The sequence below is a fragment of the Prionailurus viverrinus genome, chromosome E2 (assembly GCF_022837055.1).
Source record: "Prionailurus viverrinus isolate Anna chromosome E2, UM_Priviv_1.0, whole genome shotgun sequence".
NCBI classification, from domain to species: domain Eukaryota; kingdom Metazoa; phylum Chordata; class Mammalia; order Carnivora; family Felidae; genus Prionailurus; species Prionailurus viverrinus.
The window spans coordinates 42,758,717-42,786,424 of NC_062575.1; the positions used below are offsets into that span (position 1 = coordinate 42,758,717).

Here is a 27,708-nt window from a genome sequence, read left to right on the forward strand (position 1 = left end):
AGAGATGCTCAGCACCTGGCCCATCCTGAGCCACACCTGCCAGTAAATGGATCTGGGACATCGATGATAAACTGAGCTGCCAGACATGAATCTTAAGACATCCCTGCGAAGAATCAGCTTTGAGAAGAGAAAAGAGAACTGCTCCCAGCCACTCAAAAGACCATAAACTACCCCCTTGAAAGGAAATGGCTAAGATAACATTTCCCAGCTCATTCTATGAGGTCTTGTTGTACCGTGACCCAAAACCAGGGAAAGACACCACAAGAAAACAAAACAACAGACTGATATCCTACATGAATATACATGCAAAAATCCTCAACAAAATATTAGCAAACCGAACCTAGCAACATATAACAACAATTATATACCATAACCAAGTGGGATTTATCCCAGGATTGCAAGGTTGGTTTAAAAAAATTTTTTTTTTTAGATTTATTTATATTTTGAGAGACACAGAGAGAGCACAAGTTGGGGAGGGGCAGAGAGAGAAGGAGACACAGAATCCAAAGCAGGCTCCAGGCTCAGAGCTGTCAGCACAGAGCCTGACGCGGGGCTCAAACTCACAAACCATGAGATCATGACCTGAGACGAAGTCGGACGCTTAACCGACTGAGCCACCCAGGCGCCCCTGCAAGGTTGGTTTACTATCTGAAAATCAATTAATGTAACATACTATAATAATAGGCTATAGGATAAAAAACACATGGTCATCTCAACAGATGCGGAAAAAAAAAAAAAAAGCATGTGATAAAGTCTAACACAGATTCGTGATAAAAATTCTCACCAAACTAGGAATAAAAGAAAATTTACAAAACTTGATAAAGGGCATCTATGAAAAAAACAAAGCTAATATCGTACTTAGTGGTGAAAGATATGCTTTCTCAATTAGATCAGGAATAAGGCAACAGTGTTCGCTTTTGCCACTTCTAATCACTACTCTACTGGAGGCTCAAGCCAGCGGCAATAGGTAAATAAAGAAATTAAAGGCCTCTGGATTGGAAGGGAAGAAGGAAAACTGTCTTTACTCACAGATGACATAATCTTGTATATAGAAAATCCCAAGGCATTCACAAAATACTAGAACTAATACATTCGGGAAGGTCACAGCATACAATTCAATATGCAAAAATCAATTCTATCGCTACATACCAGCAGTGAGCACTCTTACAACGAAGTTCAGAAAACAATTTCATTCACATTGGCATCAAAAAGTAAAAATATGTTGGAATAAATTTCACAAAAGAAGCATAAGATCTGTGCCCTGAAAACCACAAAGCAGTGCATATTAATTGGAGAGACGCCGTGTTTATGGATTGGAAGATTCACTATCGTCAAGATGTCAATTCTCCCTAATTGATCTATCAATTCAATGCAGTTCCAATCAAAACCCCAAGAGCTGAGGCGCCTGGCTGGGTCAGCTGGTTAAGCATCCGACTCTTGATTTCAGCTCACATCATGATCTCACAGTTCATGAGACTCAGTTCCGTATCAGGTTCTGTGCTGAACCTGGAGTGCGTATAGAATTCTCTCTCCCTCTCCCACTGCCCCTCTCCTGCAAGTGCTCTCTCTCTCTCTCTCTCTCTCTCTCTCTCAAAAAACAAAAACAAAAACAAAACCCATAAGCTTTTTAGTAGACATTGGCAAGCTGATCCTAAAATATATATGTTAATGCAAAGGACCTAAGAGCCAAAGAAGAACAAAGTTGGAGGATTTATGCTATAGGATTTTAAAACTTACTATAAATCCACAGCAATCAAGATAATGTAGCAGTGGCATAAAGCTAGGCAATGGAACAGAATAGAATCCAGAAATAAATCCTTACATTTATGGTCAATTGATTTTGACAAAGATGACAAGGCATTTCAAAGGAGAAAAGACAGTCTTTTCAACAAAATAGTGCTGAAGCAATTGGACATCCTTAGGTATGTCCGTGTCCCCGAGACCACCCCCACATTCAGGGATTCACTAGAAGGACTCACAGGACTCAACAGAGTTGTACTCAAGGCTGTGATTTATTACAGCAAAAGGGAAAGGTGCATGGGGTAAGGTCTGGAGGCACAGGCTGCTAAGAGTCCTCTCTCCCAGGATTCTCACAAAGGACACACTTAATTCCTCCGGCAGAGTTTTGACAACACGTGTGAAATGCTGTCTACTAAGGAAGCTCATTTGAGACATAGTGCCCCAGGTTTTTACCAGGGACTGGTCAGGTAGGCACTTCTGTCTAGCATGTTCCAAAATTCCAGACTCCCAGAAGGAAAGCAGGTATCCAGCAGAAACAACACTGTTTGTGCAAACAGCTCAGGCACAGTGAACCATTCTTATCAGTTCTGGAAACGGTGGGAACTATCCTGAAATTAAGTCTGCAGACACCGGCCAAGGGACAACCTTGCAAACAGGCTTTCTAAGGATAGCTGTCTCAGGCCTGCTCTGATAACTCTTTTCGGCACAATCAGCAAAAAATAAACCTCAATCTAAATCTTACACCATACATAAATATTAAGTCCAAATGGATCAGAGACTTCAATATAAGAGCCAAAACTCTACTACCTCTAGAAGAAAATACAGGGGCACCTGGGTGGCTCAGTCGGTTGGGCGTCCGACCTTGGCTCAGGTCATGATCTCACAGTTCGTGAGTTTGAGCCAGGCACCGGGTTCTATGCTGACAGCTCAGAGGCTGGAGCCTGCTTCAGATTCTGTGTCTCCCTCTCTCTCTGCCCCTTCCCCGCTCGCGCTCTGTCTCTCTGTCTCAAAAATAAATACACATTAGAAAAATTTAAAAATATATATACATATAGAAGGAAATCGAATTGGACTCTCTCAAATTTAAAAACTTCTGTGCTTCAGAAACCAAAAAAAAAAAAAAACAAAAAACCAAAACCCAAAAAACGCAAGCCGTAGCCTAGAAGAAAATATTTGCAAATTATATATCTAATAAAAATTCGTATCAGATACATTAAGAGTTTCTCAAGTAACAAAAAGATAATACAATTTTTTTAATGGGCAAAGATTTTTTTAATGAAGGAATAATTGACAAACATTGCCTTAATTTCAGGTATAAAACATAATAATTCAATATTTATATATATTGCAAAATGATCACCACAAACAATATTTGTCAGCATAGTTACAGGTTTTTTTTCTGTGTGATAAGACCTTTTAATATTTACTCTCTTAGCAACTTTAAAATATGCAATGCGTTATTCTTTTCTGAGAGGCAGACAGAGCATGAGTGGGGGAGAGGCAGAAAGGGGGGGGGGGTGGAGAGAGAGGATCCCAAGCAGGCTCTGCACCATCAGTGCAGAGCACAACAGGGAGCTCGAACCCATAAACCATGAGATCGTGACCCAAGCCGAAATCAAGAGTCAGGCGCTCAACCAACTGAGCCATCCAGGTGCCCCTGCAATACAGTATTATTAACTATAGTCACTATGCTGTACATTACATCCCCATGACTTATTTATTTTATCACTGAAAGTTTGTGCCTCTTGACACTCTTTACCGATTTCACCTATCTCCCAATCCCCAACTCAAGCAACATTCCATCTGTTCTCTGTCTCCATGAGCCTTCTTTTTTTTTCAATAGAGATTCCACATGTACATGAGCACATATGGTATTTCCCTGTATGACTTATTTCACTTAGCACAATGCCCTCGAGGTCCGTCCATATTGTCACAAAGGTTAAGATTTTGTGCTTCTTGATGGTCAAATAGTATTACACGGTGTGTGTATATATACCACGTCTTCTTCATCCATTCATCCATTGGTGGACACTGAGGTTGTTTCCGTATCTTGGCTATTACAAATAAGACTGCAATGAACATGGGGGTGCAGATATCTTTCTGAGTTAGTGATTTTGCTCTCCTCACATAAATACTCAGAAGCAGAATCGTTGGATCACATGGTAGTTCTATTTTTAACTTCTTTAAGGGAACTCCATACTCTTTTCCATAATGGCCGCACCAATTTATATTCCCACCAACAGTGAATGAGGTTCCCTTTTCTCCATGTCCTCACCAACACTTGTTATATCTTCTCTTTTTGATAATAGCCGTTCTAACAGGTGTGAGATCTCATCGTGGTGTTGATTTGCCTTTCCCTGATAATTAGTGATGTGGAGCATCTTTTCATGTGTCTGTTGGCCATTTGTATATCTTCTTTACAAAAATGTCTATTCAGGTCCTCTGCCCATTTTATAACCGGACTGTTTGTTTTTGTGCTGTTGAATTTACGAGTTCTTTCTATATTTTGGACATTAACCCCTATTCAGATGTACGAATTACAAAAACTTTCTCCTATTTAGTAGGTTGCCATTTCATTCTGTTGATGGTTTCCTTGCTGTACAAAAGCTCTGTAGTTTGATGTAGCCCCACTTGTTTTTTGCTTTTGCCGCCTCTGCTCCTGGTGTCAAACGCAAAAAATCACCGCCATGATCAATGTCAAGGCTTACTCCCTATGTTTTCTCCCAGGAATGTTATGGTTTCAGGTCTTATATGCAAGTGTTTCCATTCTGAGTTAGTTCTTGTGCACGGTGTAAGACAGCGGTCCAGTTTCCCCATCGCTAAGGGACTATCCTTTCCCTATTGTATATTCTTGCCTCCTTTGTCATAAGTTAATTGACCATATATGTGTGGGTTTATTTCTGCACTCTACTCTGTTTCATTCATCTATGTGTCTGTTTTTACACCGGTACCATACTGTTTTGATTACTACAGCTTTGTGATATAGTTTGAAATCAGGAAGCGTGATGCCTCGAGCTTTGTTCTTCTTTCTCAAGACTGCTTTAACTATTCTGGCTCTTTTGTGGTTCCAGAGTTTTAGAATTGTTTTATCTATTTCTGAAGAGTGCCATTGGAATTTTCATAGGGACTGTAGCAAATCTGTAGATTGCTTTGGCTGTATGGACGTTTTAACAATACTAATTCTTCCAATCCATGAGCCTGGAATGTCTTTCCATTTATTTGTACCTTCAATTTCTGTCATCGGGGCCATAGTTTCTAGTGAACAGGTTCACTTCTTTTGTTAAACTTATTCCTAGGTATTGTGTTATTTTGGATGCAATTGTGAGTGGAATTGTTTTATTTTCTCTTTCTGGTAATTTGTTATTAATGTATAGAAATACAACAGATTTCTATATATTGATTTTGTAGCCTGCAACTTTCTGAATTCATAAAATGTACAGAAGATCTGAATACACATTTTATTAAAGAATATATACGATGGCTAATAAACACACAAAAAGATGCTGAATGTCATCAGACAATATACGGAAATACACATTAAAACCAGGATGGGATACCAATACACGACTTGACTGGCTCTGATGAAAAAGAAACAATAATAAGCATGGGTGAGGATGCAGAGAAACAGGAACCCTCATACACTGCTGAATGTAAATGACACAGCCACCACCTTGGAACAAACAGCTGGGGAGTTTCTAACAACGACAAACATAAACTTACCATACAACTGCATATTCCACTGCTAGGAGTCTATGAGAGAAATGAGAATTTATGTCCCAACAAAAAGCCAGATAGCCAAAAAGAGAGAAAAATCCAGGTATCCATCCATTAACTGGCAAGCGGATAAGCAAAATGTGACACATCCATAGAATGGAATGGTTTAAGTGATATGAAGGAATGAACTTTACCCAAGTCTTCAAAGCAGAAGTTTGGACACTTCCTGGAAGACTTTACAAGTGCATTTTACAGATGAGGAATCACTGCAAAACTAACAGTTAACAACCAAGTACTGAGCCAGGCCTTGCTGAGTACGTTCCCACGAGCCATCCTGGCAAGTCCTTGGTCATTCCTCAGACCAGCTACTAGAACTCCCTCATTTCACACATGGGGACACCCGAGGTCCAACAGCCAAGAGCTCCAGCCAGCCAGCGAGACAGTACCGGGTCACCTTCCCCTCCCCAGCTGATGAAAATCCAGCCACCTGTCTTGTGCTTGCTTTGCTCACCTGCTGTCTTTCCTCCAGAAAATAAAATGCTAAACCATTTCCCCTACAGTCTGCCCTCTCCACTGGGGTTCTTCCTGCCTTGTCACATATTTGAGCCCATCAGTGTCTCTCCATGATGTATTTATATGTTTTCTCTCCCTTCCTTCACCAAACTCCTGCTTTTTTTTTTTTCAATGTTTTTATTTATTTTTGCAGGAGAGAGAGACAGAGCATGAGCGGGGGAGAAGCAGAGAGAGAGGGAGACATAGAATTTGAAGCAGGCTCCAGGCTCTAAGCTGTCAGCACAGAGCCCGATGTGGGCTCGAACTCACGAACTGTGAGATCATGACCTGAGCCAAAGTCAGACGCTTAACCGACTGAGCCACCCAGGCGCCCCACCAAACTCCTGCTTCTTGAACCCACACGCTTATGTCACACCTCCTCAGAAAAAGCCATGCGTGACCCTGGCAGTAGATTTGATGACACTGGTGCTTTTACTGCTCCTGCTTGGTAAGCCTTCACACATACACGTCTGAGCTCCCCAGCTGGGCAATGAGATATTGGAAGTTCAGTTCGGTGAAGAGCATTGGTGTGGGAATTCTGAGGGGGTTGGAGGGGGTGAAGCATGATTACCAGTAAGAAACACATTTTGTACACAACACAGTAGATCCGTACACAAACATACTCTCTAAAACAAAAGTCGCACAAACCAAACCATTCAAGTGATGCACACCAATTATTCTATTCTAATAGCTTACTTTTTTAAAAAAACAGTAATATTTGCAACTCTCCAATTCCGAATCTCTGACTGCAACTGGGTGCCCAACACTTCAATTCAATTCAGTTCCTCCAGGTTAAAGGCTCAATGCCACAAGACTGCCACCACATCAGGTGCCAGCCACAAGGTTTGTAGGGGGAGGGGCACCCGTACTTGTGACCAACCAGCTACAAATCAAGGGTTCCCACAACACCCTTCTATGATAATTCACCAGAATGACTCAGAAAACTCAGGAAAACACTTTACTTACATTTACTGTGGTTTATTTTAAAGGACACAGCGTAAGAGCAGTCAGATGGAACAGACCCATAGGCCAAGGAGGCGTGAGCAGCTTCCACACCCTCTCTAGGCACGCCACCCTCCTGGCACCTCGATGTGTTCGCCAATCTGGAGGCTCACAAACCTCACTGTGGGGGGGGGTTTCATCACTTCATTATGTGGGCATAGTTGATTAAATCATTGGCCATCGGTAACTGAACCCAATTTTCAACCCCATTCCCTTCCCCAGAAGTTCAGGGGTAGGGACTAATGCTCTACTCAGATTTGGTCTTTCTGGTAAACAGACTGTATCTTGAAGGCTCCCTTCCCCCATCAGGAGTCACCTCATTAACATACAGAAGACAGGAGATTCCAAGAGTTTTAGGAGCTCTGTGCCAGGAACGAGGCACAGAGACCAAATATATATACATATACGTATGTGTATATATATATATATATATATATATATATATATGTATTTTTTAAGTAGGCTGTATGCCCAATGTGGGGCTTGAACTCACAACCCTGAGATCAAGAATCAGTCATGCTCTACAAACTGAGCCAGCTAGACACCTCCCCCAACAAATACCTATTTTTTATAACACTACAGCAACCCAATGACTGGATTTCATTACACACCATGGGTCACAATCTGCCGCTTGTAAAACCTGTACTACAAAGATGTTTCTGAGAACATGACTGATTCACGAGCTGATAATGTCCATAAGGACACAAGGAAAGAAATTCTCCCAACCCTTGGTATTGGGAACGGCTTCTTTGTAGCAACTGGTTTGCCTCTGGCTGAACCAACGGGTATGAGAAGCCTTCCAAGTCACATCCCCCTCTCCATGCTGCCTTCAGGAAGCTCACAGACAAACTGTGGCCCATGTCTACCAAAGGATATAGGAGTTATAATGGAAAACAAGACCCTGGCCTTCTAGTTCTTTCCGTTTCACCTGGAAACTGGCATTGTCTCTTCTGAAAAAAATGGCAGAATAAAGACCACTCTCTAGAAGAAATGGGGGGTGGGGCTGGCCCTCTGCAACAGAGTGGATCCAACTTAAATATAACAATTTTCACCCTAAGGTCCTTGCCCACATACCTGCAGGACCCCCAAACAGGCCAACTCTGGATTTTTCCTCCTCTATATATTGATTTGCCCCTTCTCTTCCCTCTTGATTTGGCAATTTGAGATGTAGGATGCAACAAATCGGCAAGCTGCTCCTTGGACGTGGACCTCTGTGTGGGTCACTCTGGAAAAAGTTGTTGGCCAAGTAGGGCCTCAGAGTCAGTTTCCACAATGCTACCTTTGGGTACAACGATGAATAGGAAACCAACCCTAGAGTGTGAGGTGCTTCTAGTGCAGATAATGATTTTTCACTGGTGGAAGGGGGTTTCTCAAATAAGGTAAATCCACTGAACATGGTGTATGTGCCCAGGTCCCCTGTGCCCAGGCTGGGGGAATAGTCTGGGTTAACATACAAAAATGGAACCAGCTGGCTCAAATTAGGAATTAAAACCAGGGCCTGTCTCCTCAACACTGATGCTCTGCACCTGGGCTACCTTCCACTTCTATGGAAGAACATGGCTTTTTTCGCACCTTTCCCTTGGGTGCAAACTTCCTCCGAGAACCTTGTGGTCTGGTAACTGATGTTACAACTGAAAGAGGCCTTGGGGGGGCCTTGGTGGCTCAATCAGTTGAGCGACTCTTGATTTTGGCTCAGGTCATGACCCCAGGGTCATGGGATCATGCCCTGCGTCAGGCTCTGCACTGAGTGTGGAGCCTGCTTAAGATTCTGTCTCTCTCTCTCTCTCCCTTCCCCTTTCACCCACTCTCTCTCTCTCTCATAAACAAACAAACAAACAAACAAACAAACAAACAAACAAACCAAAAGAGCACTTGAGGCCAACCAGGATGAAGAAAAAGTGTGCTTCGGCCCAGGTCCCCCACGGCCTCCCTCAGGCCCGGACCACCAGGGAAAGGCCCCTTCCCTTGGATGTTTCATCAAGAGCATGCACATGTTCCAAAAGTCAAGAACGAGAAGGTGTCTCACTGCCTCTCTCTGAGTGATGAACCCAACAAGTGTGAACAGGGAAGGAAGGCCATATTCAAATTATTTCCTGAGGCTACTGACTACATCCATGCATTCTCCTCTGTCTGAATTTGGAGCTGCCGAGACCTTTTCCACCCTAAGAAGCCCCCACATGATGATGGCTTGTGTCTCTGCTCCAAATCCAAAATTTCTTCAACGTCCCGTGTTTTGTCTTAAAGCTGCGTGTGAATTTTGAATGTTGACCCCATGGAACTCCATTTACTTTAGTGGAACTTTTTTTCTGTCCTATCTTTCAGTAAAATGGTCCCCTCAGGAACAGGCATGTTGACAAGCACCAAGACCTGCACCAGCTTCGGAGACCTTATTGAAACGGTCTGACCTTAATCCATCTGTCCCCAAATCCTGCAAGTACCACCTGGCGGCCCCATGTGGCCACCCAGCTAAGGCGGCAGATCAGCCGGTCTGGCAGGACATCTGCTCCCTGCATAGGAAGGCAGGCCTCAGGATTGCTGCGAGCCCCAAAGGTCATGGGGGGTTCACACACCCCACTGCACATACACCAGCCTCTATCAGAACCGACCGTGTGAGCGGTCACTAACCTCAAGTTATGCTCATTACCGCTGAGGCTGCCCCTGGTCACCTCTGCCCAGCACGTCATGCCCCTCCGGTCCAGGGGTTGCAAACTGGAGGTCCAGGGACTAGTTCATTTGGTTCTCAGGGTGTGATTTTTTCCCCTTTTGAACTATGTGCCAATATTTAAAAACTCAAATATCAGAAGATTAAAAAAAAGAAAAAGAAAAAGGAGAGAAAAAGATCAGATCTCTATCTTCTGGAAAAAAACCAAAAAACCGAAGGTCTGGCAATCCTGGCTGCGCCCCCACGATGAGGCAAACTGCACGTGGTCCCTCTGGAGAGAGTATGCACTCTGTACTTCCCCACTGTCCCCACCACTCCCTACTGCCCCCCAGCACCAGGTCTGGCCCCCTCCACTCTTTCCTGAGCCGGCCTGGCCTCTGTAAGCCTCACAGTGGGCCAGTCCTGCTCCAGTCCAAAGCTCCCAGTACAAGAGGGGAATCTAAACCCCAAAGATGTTAAATGACCCGCCCTCGTTCAAAGGCCCAGTTAGTTAAAGCTAAACCATGTGGCAAGTTGCTTTTAATGTTACAAAGACCATCTCTGTTTCAAAGAAACAACATCACATTTCTACCCCAGCTTTTCTCCAGGGAGGGCAGGGTTCTAAGAAAAGAGAGAGAATATTGTCCTTGCTTAGCCTGGAAAAGTACATTTAAAATATCTGCTATCTTCCTAATCAAACCTCAGGAAGCTCATGGACTCTAGGCCGATACGGCTCAGAGGAGGAGGAGGGAGACCTTGAAGGGGTAGAAAGCCTGGCTCCTGCCAGGGCCTGCCCAGCGTCGCAGCTCCCTACCAATGCAGCTAAACCACTGGGACCCTTGCCTTCCTGCATTTTGGGGGATGCTTTCCCAAAGGCCACCCCACCCAGTTCCAACTGCTCGATCTTTATCTGAGGTCTACGGAGGGACATCCGGGAACCTGAAAACAGGTGCACAGGATAGTGGGGCTCAATTTATGACTTAAACTACCCCTTGTTGGCAGGGAGAGCCACCTAATCAGACACCCAGGCCACCTAATCAGACACCCAGGGACAGCCACGGGGCCAGAGCTGGACTTGGCTGAACGCCTTATTTGTTTTTGGGAAACCGTTGGTGCCAACGAAGTCAGATTAATAAATACCTTTAGGGTTCCCTCTCCCAACAGTCTCCAGAAAGGGCCACTCTGAACTTTTAGGTCAGGTCACTTCGAAAATCATTAACAACCCCACCCTACCCCCACCCTGCCAGCTCAACAAATGCTAACTTGACAATGAGCTTGAACCACTGGGTCTGAGAGGCTGTTTGCTGGTGTCATTAAAAAAGCAAGACAGACCAAAAACAACAACAACAACAACAACAACAAAAACTACCCTGGTTTGTGCCTTAGAAACGCCAAGGCCCCTGTTCAGAGAGGGCCTCCCTGACTGGCCCGTTTCTAAGGCTGCACCACACTGTCAACCTCTAGCCCATTTCCTTTTCATCGACACCCTAGAAAGCATCACCTCTGACATGACTGGACTTGTTTGCTGTTAGGAAGGTCCCCCCCACAAGAGATTAAGCATCATGAAAGCAGGGATTCGTTTGCACTGCCAGCAGCCTTCTCCTCTTGCACCTCAAACAGTGCCTGCTACTTCCTAGGCACTCAAGAAATTCACTTCCTGGGTGAATGACAGGCCAATCAACTGTAGTCTGCTCCTGGGGAGCCACAGACTCAAGGCTGCCTACCTGCCCCCCAGAGCCACAGGGCTGGCCTCTCAGAAGTGTCAACCAAAACCCGTAGCCACAAATCACACCAGGGGGAAGGCACCTACACCCTTCCCGGCACAGCAAGCCCAGCCCATGGCCTACACTCCTGAATCAGAGCTCCTCCTAAGCTGTGCCGGCCACTACACTGCAGACCTGATGGTCCCCAAGTCCAGATTTCTCTGGGGACAGGGACATTGCCAGACATTTTAAAAGATGAAATGTTGGGGCATCTGGGTGGCTCAATTGGTTAAATGTCTGGCTCTTGATTTTGGCTCAGGTCACGATCTCATAGTTTCATGAGTTTGAGCACAGAGTCTGCTTGAGATTCTCTCTCTCTGTCTCTCTCTCTCTGCCCCTCCCCCACTTGCACTCTTTCTCAAAAATAGGTAATAAATTTTAAAAAGTTTAAAAGTAATAAAATAATGGGGCGCCTGGGTGGCGCAGTCGGTTAAGCGTCCGACTTCAGCCAGGTCACGATCTCGCGGTCCGTGAGTTCGAGCCCCGAGTCAGGCTCTGGGCTGATGGCTCAGAGCCTGGAGCCTGTTTCCGATTCTGTGTCTCCCTCTCTCTCTGCCCCTCCCCCGTTCATGCTCTGTCTCTCTCTGTCCCAAAAATAAATAAACGTTGGAAAAAAAATAAATAAATAAATAAAAGTAATAAAATAAAATACAAGGTGAAATGTTGTGGGGCGCCTGGCTGGCTCAGTCAGCAGAGCATGCGACTCTTGATCTCAGGGTCATGAATTTGAGTCCCATGCTGGGTGTAGAAAGTACTTAAAAATAAGTAAATAAACTGGGGCACTTGGGTGGCTCAGTCGGTTGGGCGTCTGACCTTGGCTCAGGTCATGATCTCACAGTTGGTGAGTTCGAGCCCCGCGTCCGGCTCTGTGCTGACAGCTCAGAGGCTGAAGCCTGCTTCGGATTCTGTGTGTGTCTCTCTCTCTTGCTCTGTGCCCCTTCCCTGCTTATGCTCTGTCTCTCTGTCTCTCTCTCTCAAAAATAATAAAAATTTAAAAAAAGAGAGAGAAAAAAATAAGTAAATATACTTAAAAAAAGAAAAAAAGGTGATATGTTGTAAGTTTCCTAGTCTCCTCCGGTAACAATTTAGCTTCCACCCTGCTACAGAAGTAGCTGGAGGAGAGGTTCCCGGAAGCCTGGCCACCCCAGGACTTGCGTTCTCTGCTAGTCCACGAGTATCAATGCCTACACGAGGCACAACACTATTGTTCCCGAGTCAGCAGCAGGTTCGGGTGGTTGGTGATACTATCTTCTGGGCCTTTGCAGGATTTCACACGAAAAATGAATAAAAGTAATTCATGTCCTTCCTAAAAGAACACCCAAACACTGGAGGCGGGAACATTATGGGTAAGAGTCACCTCCACCCCATCCCTGGGCTTGATCCCAAGAGGCAACTCTAACGGCTTCTTTCTTCATACTTTCTGGAAAAAGCCTATGCGTGCACAAAAGCGAACATACAAACCCTTTAAAATACACATATAGGGCACCTTCCTTTTCCCTCACCTAGTAGCTCAGACAGCTTTCCTAGCGAGCAAATACAGATGGATTCTGAAAGTTTACCCTAAGTTCATGATCAGAAACCCTCCTCCTGTCTTTCCTCGGTGCTCAGGTGAGCAGCCCGTGTGGAGATGATCATGCCGCTTGTACATATCTGTGACCATCAGACTACTGCAGCTCTGTTGTGAACACCTGGTTTGGTGTATTTGTCTTTCCCAATAGCCTCTGGGCTCCCAAAGGCCTCCAACAGTGCAGGTGACCCATTGGGAACACCCATTATCCACATCCTGCCAGGTTTCCGGGTTCCCTGCCAGGTTTCCAAGCTCCAGGTCCCTACAAGCGCCCTGCATCTCTCTCTGAGTCTCCAGGGGGCACCTGTCTCACTTGGCCAGGCAGCAGGCACGGCGCCTACCCTGGCTCCCCGTGCAGAAGGTGGCATGGGGCTGACAAGAGTGACCCCCAGAACTCTGAAGGAAGAAGAAAGTCTGCACCCTTTATACACAAGGGGAGGCTGACACACTGCCTTGTGTTGCACTGAGGGGTGTAGAGAGGGCTTCCAGCTGCCTATGACACAGGTAAAGCTTCACTGAGTTCTACACTTCGTAAGTAACTACTTCACCACCAGAGCATAATAATGAGGGCCCCAAGGCCATGGGATTGTACTGGGGCCTCTCATTGGAGGGCTGGACACTGGCAACAGAAATGTCCCTTTCCCTCCCTCCTGCCTTCCTTTCTACATCCAACACTTACCAAGCAGTGATTCTAGACCAGGCATGGTTTCTCCACTAGACAACAGAGAAAACAGACGGACAAGTCCCAGAGAAAGCAGAGAAAACAAACAGGAATGTGATCACTGGCTTCCCCCATCCCCAAACACACAAACAGGCGGGGTAAAATACTTGTCTGTAACATAATCAAGCTCCAGGCAAGGAAGGGCCTGCTCCAGGCGCCAGAAACAAGGAGGGAACCCAAAGTTAAAACCGAGAGCTAGAGAGGAAGCCAAGCAGGCCGAGGAGTAGGGATGGATAGGCTCCGGGAGAGGCCGGCTCCCCGCTGAGGCAGCAGACACTTACTTCAGAAGGTTTTCTGCTCCTGTTCTCATCCTCACGGCTTTCAGGATCTGCTGGTTCAAGGCAGCCCTTTGATTCTGCAGTTTGCTTCGGCCAGTTTGTGCAAGGGGATTGCAACCCTAAAGGAAAATGAGAGATGACCCTTCAGAGGTCAGCCACTCTAAAAATGACAGTGTTTATGGGGCACCTGGGTGGCTCAGTTGGTTAAGCATCCGACTTCGGCTCGGGTCACGATCTCGTGGTTCGTGAGTTTGAGCCCTGCATCGGGCTCTGTGCTGACAGCTTCGGATTCTGTGTTTCCCTCTCTCTCTCTGCCCCCCCCCCCCCCCCACTCACACTCTGTCTCTTCCTCTCTCAAAAATAAATAGAACATTAAAAAAAAAATAAAAATAAAAATGACAACATTTAGAGGCACCTGGGTGTCTCAGTCGGTTGAGTGTCCAACTCTTGATTTCAGCTCAGGTCATGATCTAGTGGTTCGTGGGATGGAGCCCTACACTGGGTTCTGCACTGACAGCTCAGAGCCTACTTGGGATTCTCTCTCTCCCTCTCTCTCTGCCCCTCCCCTGCTCTCATGCACTCTCTCTTGCATGCACATGTTCTCTCTCAAAATAAATAAACTTTAAAAATAAAAATGACAACATTTAATGTAACAGAAATGTTTTAAAAACGAGCCTTTTCTGAAAATAAAAGTAACATCAAAATGGAAAATACATAAAATATTGAAAAGTATAAAAGAAAATAAAAGTCACTCATAACGATGCAACTCCAAAACAGCCACTGCGAATTGGTTTCTTTCCTGCTCATGCATTTCATGTGCATGTCATTATTTTTCATATTAGTGCAATGTTGGGAGTTCCCAAGACCAGCCCCACGTTCAGAGATTCACTAAGGCTCACAGGACTCAGCACATAGTTGCACTCACAGCTATATGACAGCAGCTTAGTAAGGACCCAGAGCTGGATCACAGAGGAAAAGACATGGGTAGAGTGTGGAACAACCCATGTGCAGGCTTCCTTATGCTTCTCCCTCCCCTGGGGGGGGGGGGGGGTCCATGCAGAGCACCTTCTTCCCCCAGCAACAAAAATTCAGCAACATGAATGAGATGTCACTGTCCAGGTTAGAAAATCGATGCCCAGGGATTTTACCGGGAACTGATCACAAAGGCACCCCGTGCCTGGCCCGTGCCAAAATTCCAGACTCCGGGCAGGAACACTCCCAGCAGGTGTTCATCATAAACCACACGGTTGGTGCCATCAGTCTAGGGGAAGTGAGCCGACCTTGTCAGTTAGGGGATGGAGGGAACGCTCCCAAGAGCCAGGTTCCCAGATACCAGGCAGGGGACAGCCTTGCAAGCAAACCTCCCTGATAGCAGCCTCAGACCTGCTACATTAACTCTCTTCTGCAGACTGGCACATAACAGCTTATCCTAATTCCTCACTTAACACTCTATTATGAAACTTCCCTTTGCCATGGAATGTTTCTTGAAACCATGATTTTTTTTTTAATTTTTTTTTTAACGTTTATTTATTTTTGAGACAGAGAGAGACAGAGCATGAACGGGGGAGGGGCAGAGAGAGAGGGAGACACAGAATCGGAAGCAGACTCCAGGCTCTGAGCCATCAGCCCAGAGCCCGACGCGGGGCTCGAACTCACGGACCGTGAGATCGTGACCTGAGCTGAAGTCGGAGGCTTAACCGACTGAGCCACCCAGGCGCCCCGAAACCATGATTTAACAATTGCATAATACCATCTTTTTTTAAGAATTTACCATTTCCTTATAGTTAGACATTTACATTGCATCCAAGTGTCTGCTATTATTTGGTGCATATTTGTAAACATGAATCTTGATGAACCTCTACTTTTCTTTTTAAGGTATATTTCTAGGGCAGGTATGGCCCTAGAAACCTCTTAAAGACCTCCAGTGCACCCCAGCCCAATTATCCTCCAAGAAAGAAAGCCACTCTCTGTTCCCTGCCCCTTCTCCCCACCAGCCTTAGGCAACCACAAATCTATTTTCTGTCTGTACACATTTGCTTATTCTGGACATTTCCTACAAATGAAATTTTACAAAAATAAGGTCTTTTGGAATGGGCGTCCTTCACTTAGCATGATTTTTCAAGGTTCATCCATGTTGGAGCTTGTATCAGTACCGTATTCCTTTTTGCCCCTAACTAATCCCTCATTATATGAATATACCACGTTAATTTGTCCATTCATCACTTGATGGACATTTGGGGATGTTTTCACTTTTTGGCTGTTATGAATAGGGCTGCTTATTTGTGAATACATTTTTATGTGGCTGTTTTTATGTTTTTCTTTCTCTTGGCTATAGACCTAGGAGGGGAACTGTTGTGTCAGTGGTTAATTTGGGGCCTACCCATTTGAGGAACAGTCAAACTATTTTCCAAAGTGGCTACACCATTGTACATTCCCACCAACAGTGTATGAGGGTTCCAATTTCTCCATACCATCAATAATACTATTTTTCTTCTAACAGACAATCTGTGTGATATCTCCTTATGGTTTGGATTTGCATTTCCCTGATCGTTCATAATGTTTAATGTCTTTTCATGTGCTTATTGACCATTTGTGAATCTTCCTTGGAGAAATATCAATTCAGATACTGGCCCATTTTAAATGGAGCTATCTTTCTGTTGTTGAGCTGAAAAGTATTATTTAAAAAAAAAAATGTTTTAACATTTATTTATTTTTGAGAGCCAGAGAGAAACAGAGCATGAGCAGGGGAGGGGTAGAAAGAGAGCGAGATACGGAATCTGAAGCAGGCTCCAGGCTCTGAGCTGTCAGCACAGAGTCCGACGTAGGGCTCGAACCCACAAACCGCAAGATCATGACCTGAGCTGAAGTTGGACGCTTAACCGACTAAGTCACCCAGGTGCCCTGAAAAGCATTAATCTTTGCCAAGTTGCTATGCAACTTGAAACAGGTATCCTATTCTAACAATTTGCATTTATTATTGGTAAAGGCAAACTTATTCTTTTATATATTATTGATCACCTGAAATTTTTTAAAATTTATTTTGAGAGAGAGAGAGACAGAGAGAGAGACAGAGACTGTGTGTGTGTGGGAGGGGCAAAGAGAGGGAGAGAGGGAGAATTCCAAGCAGACTCCATGCTGAGCATGGAGCCTGATGCGGGGCTTGATTCCATGACCTTAAGATCATGACCTGAGCCAAAATCAAGAGTCGGAAGCTCAAACCGACTGAGCCACCCCGGTGCCCCAAGGATTGCAATGTTTCACTCTGAAAAGTTTAAGAATTTTAACCTAACAGTGTTCTTCCCACCCCAGCTGGTAAAATCCCTGAAATCTGAGTGAGGGCTCTGTTCCTTTTAGAGGCTTATCTTTAGGTCCTGCCCACAGAGGGGGCAGTGGTTACGGCCCAGGAATGGCTGGTGGGCAGCACTCCATGAAAAGATGTCCTTTCTCTCCAGTTGTGTCACTGCCTTTCCACTTGGCCCCACCTCTGCCCCAGCCAGGTCTGTGGCCTCCACCCCAAGGAGGGAGGAGTTATTCAGAGCCCTAATCTCAAGGATTCCCCATATCAGTGGCCTTTGGACTAGTGGGTCAGACCCGGGTTAATTTACAATGCTTCTCCTTCCACAAGATTTCTCATTCTTACTCACCAGGATTCGAATTACACAGATATTCAGAATCTGATTTGGACTGGTCTTAAAAGTTAACATCTTTTTTTTTTTTTTCCAACGTTTTTTATTTATTTTTGGGACAGAGAGAGACAGAGCATGAACGGGGGAGGGGCAGAGAGAGAGGGAGACACAGAATCGGAAACAGGCTCCAGGCTCCGAGCCATCAGCCCAGAGCCCGACGCGGGGCTCGAACTCACGGACCTCGAGATCGTGACCTGGCTGAAGTCGGACGCTTAACCGACTGCGCCACCCAGGCGCCCCAAAAGTTAACATCTTTAAAACCACCCAACGATCTCTGATTCAAAATAAAAGTCAGAAAACTATCTTTTTCCAGATATAAGATTAAAAGGTCTTTACTGTTAAGCTAATGGAATATTCAAGGCCCAAACTAATGGCCCTCCTCTTTCCTTTACACTTTCTAAAATTACTATGAAGGGGTAGCTTTATCTGGATGGCTTGATCAGACTCAAAAATCACATGGTTCACCCAAGCTGTGTTCCATTTTACAGAGAAGCTTTAATAACGAATTCCTTTATGGACACTCCCAGAGCTAAGATAAGCTGCCATTCCAGTTCACGGATAAGAACTTTTTCCTACTCCTATACTCTACCCAACTTCTGGCTAGCCCACAGATGCGGAGTCAAGTTCCTAGATAAGAGAGAGGAATGCTTAGGATTAGATATGACTGAGTAATTAGAACCAAAATGACATTACTTCTTACTGACAGGTAGGAATGCTGGGCCAGCTGGAAACACTAGGAACACCCACAGGACTGTGGAAGCTTCTCGGAGCCCCAAGAAACAAATCTGGGCAAGACTGCCATAAAGACCCCCTGGCATCTCCAGAAGCTGCCAGCTGTCCACTGGCCCCTTCAGCGGTTCTCTGGGGACCCACAGTCCTCGACCATGCCTCAGTTCTTGGTGGGTTCCTAACGGGATGGAGAGCTTCTGCCAACTGAAACGAAGGTTTGTGCCAGGGCCCAAGGCAGCACCTGTCACACCTGCTTAACCTGGAAACCGGGAATAGGGAGGCGGTGGGGGCAGAGAGCTGAACTGTCCTGGCCTCGAAGGTCATGGTCTACAAGTCCTACAGTGAAGTGAGTCTTTCCGCCACACAGAGTCTGTGTGTGGACATTTGCATCAATGTTAAAACGCCGGAAGACGGTCCAACAGCCAACACCCAGAAAAGCAAATACTGAGTGAGGCCTCAACTTCATCACAGGGCATGTGTCATGAGTCAGACGGCCAGTTGTGGACCGTGCTACAGCATTTGAGATCCCACAGTCCTAAGGTTTGCAGGTGAAGTGAGCTACTCAAGGCAGGGAGGGTGGGAGCCGGACTCGAGCCCACGTCCCTGCTGCCACTCTAAGATGAGCTGTGAGGCAGTCAGCAGCAGGAATGCGGGGCGATGTTGGCTGGGACAGCTTGCCTACAAACCCCCAGACACCTCTCACGTGCTTCCCGGCTGAGGGCGGCCCACCATCACTGTGCATACTTTGGGCACAGTGACCGGGTCCCCCTCTCCCACCTCATAGTCCTTGACACTCAGTGCTCCCCTACCTCCTTTCCAAGAAGAACACTGACCTCATGCCTGGTCAGTTGGAAACTGAAGGCCCCTGGCCCTCAGAGGGACTCAGAGTGAGCACCTGACAGAGGATAATCAGAACTCATGAGGAAGACACCTTCATTTTCCCCCCACTGGCCTTTGCCACCAGCAGGGGAATGTCTCCCCCAAAATGAATACCAGTCCAGGGGGAAGAGAGTTGAGAAACTGCTAGCAGCAGCATCTGAGCCCTAGATCAAGCCAGGCCTGAAGCCATTCTTCTGGACTGCTCAGTTAGAGAAGCCAATGCATTCCCTTTCTTGCCTAAACCATTTTTTAAATTGAGGTATAATTTATGTATAATAAAATACGTAGATTCTAAATACACAGTTCAATGAGTTTGGGCGAATGTATAAACCTCTGGAATCATTACCTCAATCAAACTTTTTCAGGGCACCTGAGTGGCTCAGTCGGTTGAGCGCCCGACTTCGGCTCAGGTCATGATCCTGCATTTCGTGAGTTCAAGCCCCACATTGGGCTCGCTGATGTCAGCACAGACCCCACTTTGGATCCTCTGTCCCCCTCTCTCTCTGCCCCTCCCCCTCTCACACTCACTCTCTCAAAAATAAATAAACGTTAAAAAAAATTAGAATATCTTCATCATCCCCAGGCCACCAATACTCTGGTTTCCATCACCATAGACTTTTGCTTGTTCTAGAACTTCGTAGAAATGGAACCGTACAGTACATACTCTTCCGTGTCTGGCACATTGTGTTCAATATTCTGCTTTGGGATCCATCCACACTGTTGCACTTCTGGGTGGTTTGCTCCTTTTTATTGCTGAGAATTCCATTGTAGGGATGTGCCACAGTGTGTTTATGTGCCATTTTGGATTGGATTTTTCTGGCACCTGCAACTCATTTTTCAATTAGTCCTAATTAGAATCAGTTCACCTAGAGCGAGAACTCCATTTGCCAACATCCCCCTGGCATGCCCTTTGTGAACAGTCACATCGCTCAGCTGGGAAATATGTGTTTAAAAGTGATACCCAGGCACAATTTGGAGGCACTTCATTTGGAAGAAAGGACAAGATTACTCAACCTATACCTACAGAGATAGACACTAGGAAAGGGAGAAAGGCCAGGTCACCGGGAAGGCAGATGCAGAGAGAGGGACTGGAGCAGTCTTTCCTCCCTCGGCCGGGGTCCCACTCAGGTCAGTGCCCGGCACCTGACTCCCCTCTACCCAGAAAACCGGTATGGGCTCTTCTTCCACAGTCAAAGGTAAAGCTTATGCATGTAGATGATTTTCCAGCAAAATGAAGGCACAGTGTGAACTTGGGGTCTCCAGGTCAGGTATAAGACTGAGCAGAGGGTGACAGGGCAGGGTCTCCTAGCTAGAGCCCCTCACACAGTTCATGAGTTCAAGACCCGTATCGGGCTTGCTGCTGTCGGCACAGAGCCAACTTTGGATCCTCTGTACAAAAGGGCGTGGGAAAGAGGGTACTTTTTGTTGCTCCTATAGCGCAAAGATGTTTTCTATTTTCTCAGCCTTTCTCACTCCTTCCTGATGACGCAATCCCCCACTCAACCACCAAACTTTGGAAAACAGAATTGTTTGTTTATGAGTTAGCCAGAAGCTGTCAACCAGAAAGCACCAAAATAGCATGCGGTACCCTGCAATACACACATACATCTAATTTAACTTCTCGCCATGCTGGAGATTCAGGGCACGTTGGATGAAACAGAATCTAGCTTTTCCACATCCATTAAAATTAAAACAAAGTCTAGCGTTTTTCAAGAGCCCTCCTGCCCTTCCAGGATCCCTGCCAGGAGCCGTGGCGGCAAATCACAGAGCACCTGCTTTTCTCCAGCATCCCCAACCATTCACATGGGGGGTGGGGAGGCCACAGTATGAAATCAGCACTTAGCCATGATCCTTCACTAAAGGCTCCCTGCGGTCACTTCTACTAGTCTTTATCAACACCTCCTGCGCACCACTCACAGTTACTGTGCAACCTGTTGAATGAGTAACAAAGTTTTTACCATCAACCAAATCTCCATGGATCAAATATATTTCCAGTCCCACCTGATGACCTGTTTATTTCACCCGGTCAGATGCGCTCACCCACAGCTAACAGTTCCTGTCTGCAAAGCGTGTCTGTGTGGGAGAGGGGCTGGTATGTGTGTGTGTGAATTTGTACATTTTTGTAATTACTTTTTTCTGCAATCACAATAATTCATGTTACTTTTACAAGACACATAACAAGGGAGAAAAAGAACTTCTTTTTTTTTTTTTTTTTTTTTTTAAAGTAGGCTCCATGGCCGGCATGGAGCCCAACTCAGGGCTTGAACTCATGATCCTGAGATTGAGACCTGAGCTGAGATCAAGAGTCAGACGCTTAACTGACGGAGCCACCCAGGTGCCCCAAAAAGGAACTACTCCTAAGTTCTCCGTCACCTGCCCTTTTCTCTTCTTACAACGCAATCAAAACCTGGGACTTTCTAACGGCATATGGCCACACCGAACTGCGTGGGTCTGACCGGGAAGTCCAGAAAGACTCACATCTCTCCCCCTGTCCCTGGTGCTGCAGGTGGGAGACCTCGCTCCCAGCCGGCACCCCTCGCCACCCACTCGGCCAGACACCCCGTCCTGGGGCTGGGCTGCACCTGCAATCCCACCGTCCTCTGTGGCCACCTCCAATGCAGCCTGTCACGAGACTCTAGTACCGGAGCCAAAGAAGGAAGTGGTGACCGGACTAAAACCAACGCTCGGTATCAACAGGTGGTGTCTTGGGAACCATCCAAATAGCCCCAGGAAGCAGGAGACGTTTATACTGTTACAGCTAGCTCATCATGCTGACTCTCCTCTGAGTCACCCTGAAAATTCTGTTTCTGCCAGGGGACCCCTCCTGGCCAGGATCCAGCAACGTGAAGAGGTGCTTGTCATACACAGCCTCTGGGCTGCTAGCCTGTATCAGTGTAGCCAGGCAGACGCTCACCAAGGCCATGATCAACTTGGAGCCAGTCTGGCCTTTAGGACCTGGCTCAGACCATGGTGGTGCATGGGGTGGGGCAGAGGGCAGCATCAGCAACCTTCACACCCCTCTTCCCATCCAAGGGGAGGGGGCCCAGACACCCCGGAAAGCTGGCGCTGATGAGCCTCCATGACCGACACTGAGCACGGCGGACCGGGCCTCACAGAAAGCTCCCCCGCACACATGTGTCTAACGCAGAATTACACTTCACGAAGATGAATGGTGCAGAGGAGGAACCAGGAGGAGTGTCTAGGTTAAAAAAAAAGAAAAGAAAAGAATTCTTCCTTCTCTGCTGGAGCCTCAAGGAAGCCTAGAGTAAACAGGGACCATAAATCAGGACACAGTGAACCTTGGAAGCCTGTCCAGCCTGGAGGCCTCTGTGGACAAGAAACAACTTCTCCAGCTCCGGGGTAGAAACAATGGAGCTAAATTCATTTCGGGTCATTGGTGTTCCCAGAGGATGAAGAGGCAGAGATAAGGACAGACAATACAGCATTTTGTCCTGATTTTCTCCTTCCACAAGGTGCTAAGACCTTTTATGCGGGGCCCTTTCAACAGCGCTAGAGAACAGCTTTCTCTAGTTTGTCTCCAGCTGGTTTTCTCTCCTGGCCATGAAGAGGATTTCCTGTGGGTTTTAGGACGAAGGCACCCAGAGAGCTCCAGGGACAAGTGTCCTGGAAACGTACACTCCTCTGCATTAACTATAGGTCGGAACACACACTGTTCCATTCTCCCGCACACGTTCATTAAGATGAGCATGAAAATCTGGGAAAAGAAGCTCCATTTCCACTGGTCATTCTTTTAAGAAAGCAATTTATAGCCACCGAGCTTGTGCCTCTATTTAAACATATTAACGTAAAGGAAAAACAAAAGGAAAAACCAGTGATGGGGCACCTGGGTGGCTCAGTCGGCTGGGCGCCCGACTTTGGCTCAGGTCATGATCTCACAGTTCGTGAGTTTGAGCCCCGTGTCGGGCCCTGTGCTGACAGCTCAGAGCCTGGAGCCTGCTTTGGATTCTGTATCTCCCTCTCTCTCTGCCCCTCCCCCCGCTCACTCTCTCTCTCTCAAAAATAAACATTAAAGACATTAAAAAAAAAATCAGTGAGAAGCCAGAGATGAGAGAAACACAATGCAACGGGCCAGAAAGTATTCTGTGTTTGTTTGTTTTTAACTGGGAGCCCCCCACCCCCACCCCCGCAGCTGCCAGCCCAGGAGGCCTGACCTGAGGCCAAGCTGTGTTCGTGTCCTCGGGCTTTCTGTAGAGCCAAGTCCTACACGACCCCAAGAAGATGCTGATTTACTGGGGAACCTCCCTCTCTGCCAATGATGGTCTTGTGCAGGGTCCAGGTCTTGCCGGCAGAGTGAGCTTTTTGGACAATTCATTTCCATTTTGTGTGCGAGTCACACAAAACAGAGTTGAAGCTCTGAATATGGACGCAGACTCCCCCCCGCCCCCAACATTTTGCACTCTGTTCTAAAGCAAAGAAGCGGATTCCTATTCAAGCATGGCCTGAGCTATCCGGACAAAGCACCGACTCCCAGCACTGCCCGCACCCCAGGACACGAGGCCCCCTGTGAAGGGCCACGGAGTTGAGTCTGCCCCAGAATCTGACAGAGGTCAGGCTTAGAGCTGTCACTCAATAAATGCTTTTTGAATGAATAGAGCAGAATGGCATTTTCGAGAAAAAAGGGAGGGGAAAGACGATAGGATAAGGAACAGGATGAAAGAGAAGCCTGATTTTAGCAGAAATTAATTTGATCCTCTAAGTGTGCACAAAATCTCCAAAGTACAAGAACGGGATGGGGGAGCCCACTCTGGTGGTAACTCCAGTCTCAGGGGTCCTCGCTTACTGCCCCTGGTTGGCTCACCCACCCAGCTTGTCCGGCAGCTGCGTCCCAGCCCTGCCCTGCCCCTCACCTCCTGGGACCCCTCCATAGCTTGTTCTCTTTCTCCCCTGAATCTTCAACCTGCCTTCCACCCCGAACTTCCTTACCTTCAGCTTTAAAAAGCTGAAAGACTTCCTCATTCTGAAATGAACCTGCCTTCTTGTCTCTCCTCCACCCCCATCTCACTGCACCCATCACCTTCTCTGCCCTTCTCCCTCTGCACCCCACCTCATTGGCTTTTGCCCCTGACTCTCTACCCACCCATTGACTAACAAGCCCCTGAATATCTAAATCCAGTATTTTCCAGTGCTCTTCTGATTTGTCAACCCCACCTCTCCATGAAAAAGAATCACTTCTCTCGGCTTCCTTAATACTGCAGCCCTTCTGGCTTGCCTCCCATCCCTCTGCCTGCCCCTAAGTGGAAGTATTACTCCTTTCTGTCTTGGGCCCTTCTCACAACACCCCAACTGCCTCCTATACTGGTGCCCCCAGAGCCCCATCTCCAGACAGGGTGTTTTCATGGCTTCCGGGTCCCTCCTCACTGGGACCACCACTTGGATATGTCATGGGGGCCTCAAATCCACCTGCCTCTATACACCAGCCTCCAAGTTCCCCCCACCTCAGTGAGGTGCCTGGCCATCCACCCAGACACCTAGGGCAGACAGCCTGCACTCGTCAGCAGCACCTTCCTCGCCATATCCTATCCGTTAGCTCTCCCCATCCCACGGACACTGCTGCTGCCTATCATTCTCACCTCCTCACTGGGATCCCTGCCTCCAGCCTGGACGGACCCCTGGTTTAAGTTAGTGGTGCAAGCTGGTCATTAGGATGGGTGGTGAGGCTGTGTTTACACAGCACTTTATAACTGAAAAGCCAGCAGTGGTCCATCAATGGTATCAGAGCAGAAAGGGCAGAGATGTTGAAAACTGCAGGAGACTAAACCCCCAACTCCTCCCTACCTCCCCACCATTGCCTCTCCCCCATCCCCCACTCGGAGATCGCTCAGCTTTCTGGGGCACGAATCTCTCATGTCTGGTCCTTCTTGAAACACTCTGATGGGTCCCTGAGGTTCCCAGGTTCCTTAGCAGGATGCGTGACCCTGAACAGCCTGGTTCCCACTTATACCTCCACACCCTAGAGGGCTCCCTCACAAGTGCTCACAATTCCATGCCTTTGCCCTTGCTCTTCTGGCTACCTACAGTGCTCCTCCTCCCTTTCTCACCTGTGGAACATCTACCTCTTTCATTCAGGGAGCATTCGTTTTAGGTCAAACTGGCTCAGATCACAAATTGAGAAAGGTTCACCATCAACACCTTTTATTATTCTGGTACAAAGAACATTCTTTGAGCTGGTATGATGTAGCACTACGATCATTACAAGATCTCCTTTTCTTGTAGAGATGGTTCTAATTGTAAAGCAGTGATTCACCTTATTTTATACCCATGATTCTCCCATTTACCACCAGAGACACTGCATCTAAAAAAACACCCAACCAGGACACCTGGCTGGCTCAGTCAGTAGAGCATGCCACGCTTGATCTCAGGGGTTGTAAGTTCGAGCCCCGTATTGGGTGTAGAGATTACTTAAAAATAGAATCTTTAGGGGCGCCTGGGTGGCGCAGTCGGTTAAGCGTCCGACTTCAGCCAGGTCACGATCTCGCGGTCCGTGAGTTCGAGCCCCGCGTCAGGCTCTGGGCTGATGGCTCGGAGCCTGGAGCCTGTTTCCGATTCTGTGTCTCCCTCTCTCTCTGTCCCTCCCCCATTCATGCTCTGTCTCTCTCTGTCCCAAAAATAAATAAAAAACGTTGAAAAAAAAATTAAAAAAAAAAAATAGAATCTTTAAAAAATAAAATAAAATACACCCAACCTTGCATCCTTTCCTAGTTCCCCCACCAGCCATCCCCTCTCTTTCTTGTGCACATCCTTCCCTGGAACACCTGTTCTGGAAGACTTGGGAATGGAACCCTCACAGGCGTTCCACATCTCTTCTACCCCTCCCTCTGTCATCTCCCCCAAATGCTGCCGTGGGTCCAGACTCCCACCTGTTCAGAGAACAAACAATTCAGGAAAGAAATGAATTCCCAGGAAGAGGCAGCAACTTGCTGAAGGCTACACAGGAATTTTGCCAGGGTGGCAGCCAGGTTCTGGGGCCTGAGGACCAAGATCTAGGGATTCCCAGGCTCCACCTCCCTCTGCAATTCCATGGCCTGTGATCCTCTGCCCCAAATGCCACACATAATTAGAAGTTATAATCCTGTAATTCCATGATGACATCTTTGAACTTAAATATACCTTAAAACTACTCTTTTTTTTTTTAAAATGTGAAAAGCAATTTAACCAAAAAGAATTTTTCCCACTCTATTGTCACCTGGTTCCAATTCCCCTCCCCTGCCCACCCCCTGGGGCCACTGCTCCTTGCCGAAGAGAAAAGCCCAAAGTCTGTGTCATGTGAAAGAAGGAAGATGCCAAGATCATTTACCGACTGGATCGTTAGGCTTTGAACAATTAAGAATTGACTGAGAAAGTTTCACTTCCCTATTTATAATTACACACTTTGCCTTGGGTCTTATGGGTTATAAAGAAACAATCTCTCAACCCACCGGGTCAAACCTGGCCAACCTCCGAAGGCTATTTTTAGATTCTTTGGAACCTACAAGGAGGCAGGGTGGAAAGTCTCACCGTGTCTCCGGGTTCGAAAGCATTTTCATGCCAACCTGAGGGCATCTCAGCGCCCTAGCTCTGCGAACTGGGGTCGCTTTTGATGGACTGGGCTGCAGGGCTGTTATCCCAGGGCCAGCGGGGCGTACGGAGGGTCGCACGGAAATAACAATCTCCCGCCAAGCCAGCACTCTTAGCGGGTCTTTCCAACAATCAGATAAATACTCTTTAGCATAAAGTGAGCAGGGGCGAGGCCGCGCCCTCATGTCTGCCGCGCGCACTCCCTCCCAGGCGACTTCGGGCAGAAAGGGGGCAACGCAGAGGTCACCTCCCAACCGGCAGCTCTCCCCTTCCTTCTAAAAGTCGGAGAAGCGGACACTGGAAGCGTTCTGGAGGCAAAAGGAGAACGCCAAGCCACCTGGGGTGATCTATCTCCACCCCGCCAAGCGCTCGGGTCTAAGGTGGGCTCGGGTCCCAACGTGCAGCAAGTCCGCGGACACCTCCACAACTAGGAATTGATCCCTTCCCCAGGGGCGCGGGATAGTCGGCCTAGGTGACCCGGGGCACCCCTCCTGGCCCCTAGCCTCCTCCGCCACCTGTGCGGGGTAGCCCCAGGAGCCCCTCCCCGCCCCCAGCCCCGGAAGCCACCTGCACTTGGCCGCCCGGTACACCACCGCCCGGAGCCCTCGCCCAGAGCCTCTGCCCCGCCCACCCCAGGCCGGTGCGCCCCCTCCCCCTCCTGGCCTGGTCGACCCCGGCCCCGAGCTCCCGAAGCCCCTTCCGCAGCCTGGGGGCAGAAGGTCTGGAACCCGTAGGCTCCCCGCCCACCCGAAGCCGCCCACCTTCCGAAAGTAGCAGTCGCCCTCCTTTTCCAGCGGCTGGGGGGCCGCGGGCAGCAGCGCGTCGGTCATGCTTGCGGCGCGGGCGCGGAGCGAAGACTGA

At 47.3% G+C, this 27,708-nt stretch overlaps 1 protein-coding gene across 1 annotated transcript in view; it reads right to left on the reverse strand.

Annotated features, from left to right (window-relative positions):
* The window catches only part of RHPN2 (rhophilin Rho GTPase binding protein 2), a 58,875-nt gene extending 31,167 nt beyond the window's left edge, over positions 1 to 27,708 (reverse strand). Inside the window, exons 1-2 of the mRNA XM_047835193.1 lie at positions 27,609 to 27,708; positions 13,982 to 14,097 (exon numbers count right to left, since the gene is read on the reverse strand). Coding sequence (XP_047691149.1) covers positions 13,982 to 14,097; positions 27,609 to 27,677 — 185 coding nt within the window. The 5' untranslated portion in view covers positions 27,678 to 27,708. The remainder of the gene's footprint in view (positions 1 to 13,981; positions 14,098 to 27,608) is intronic.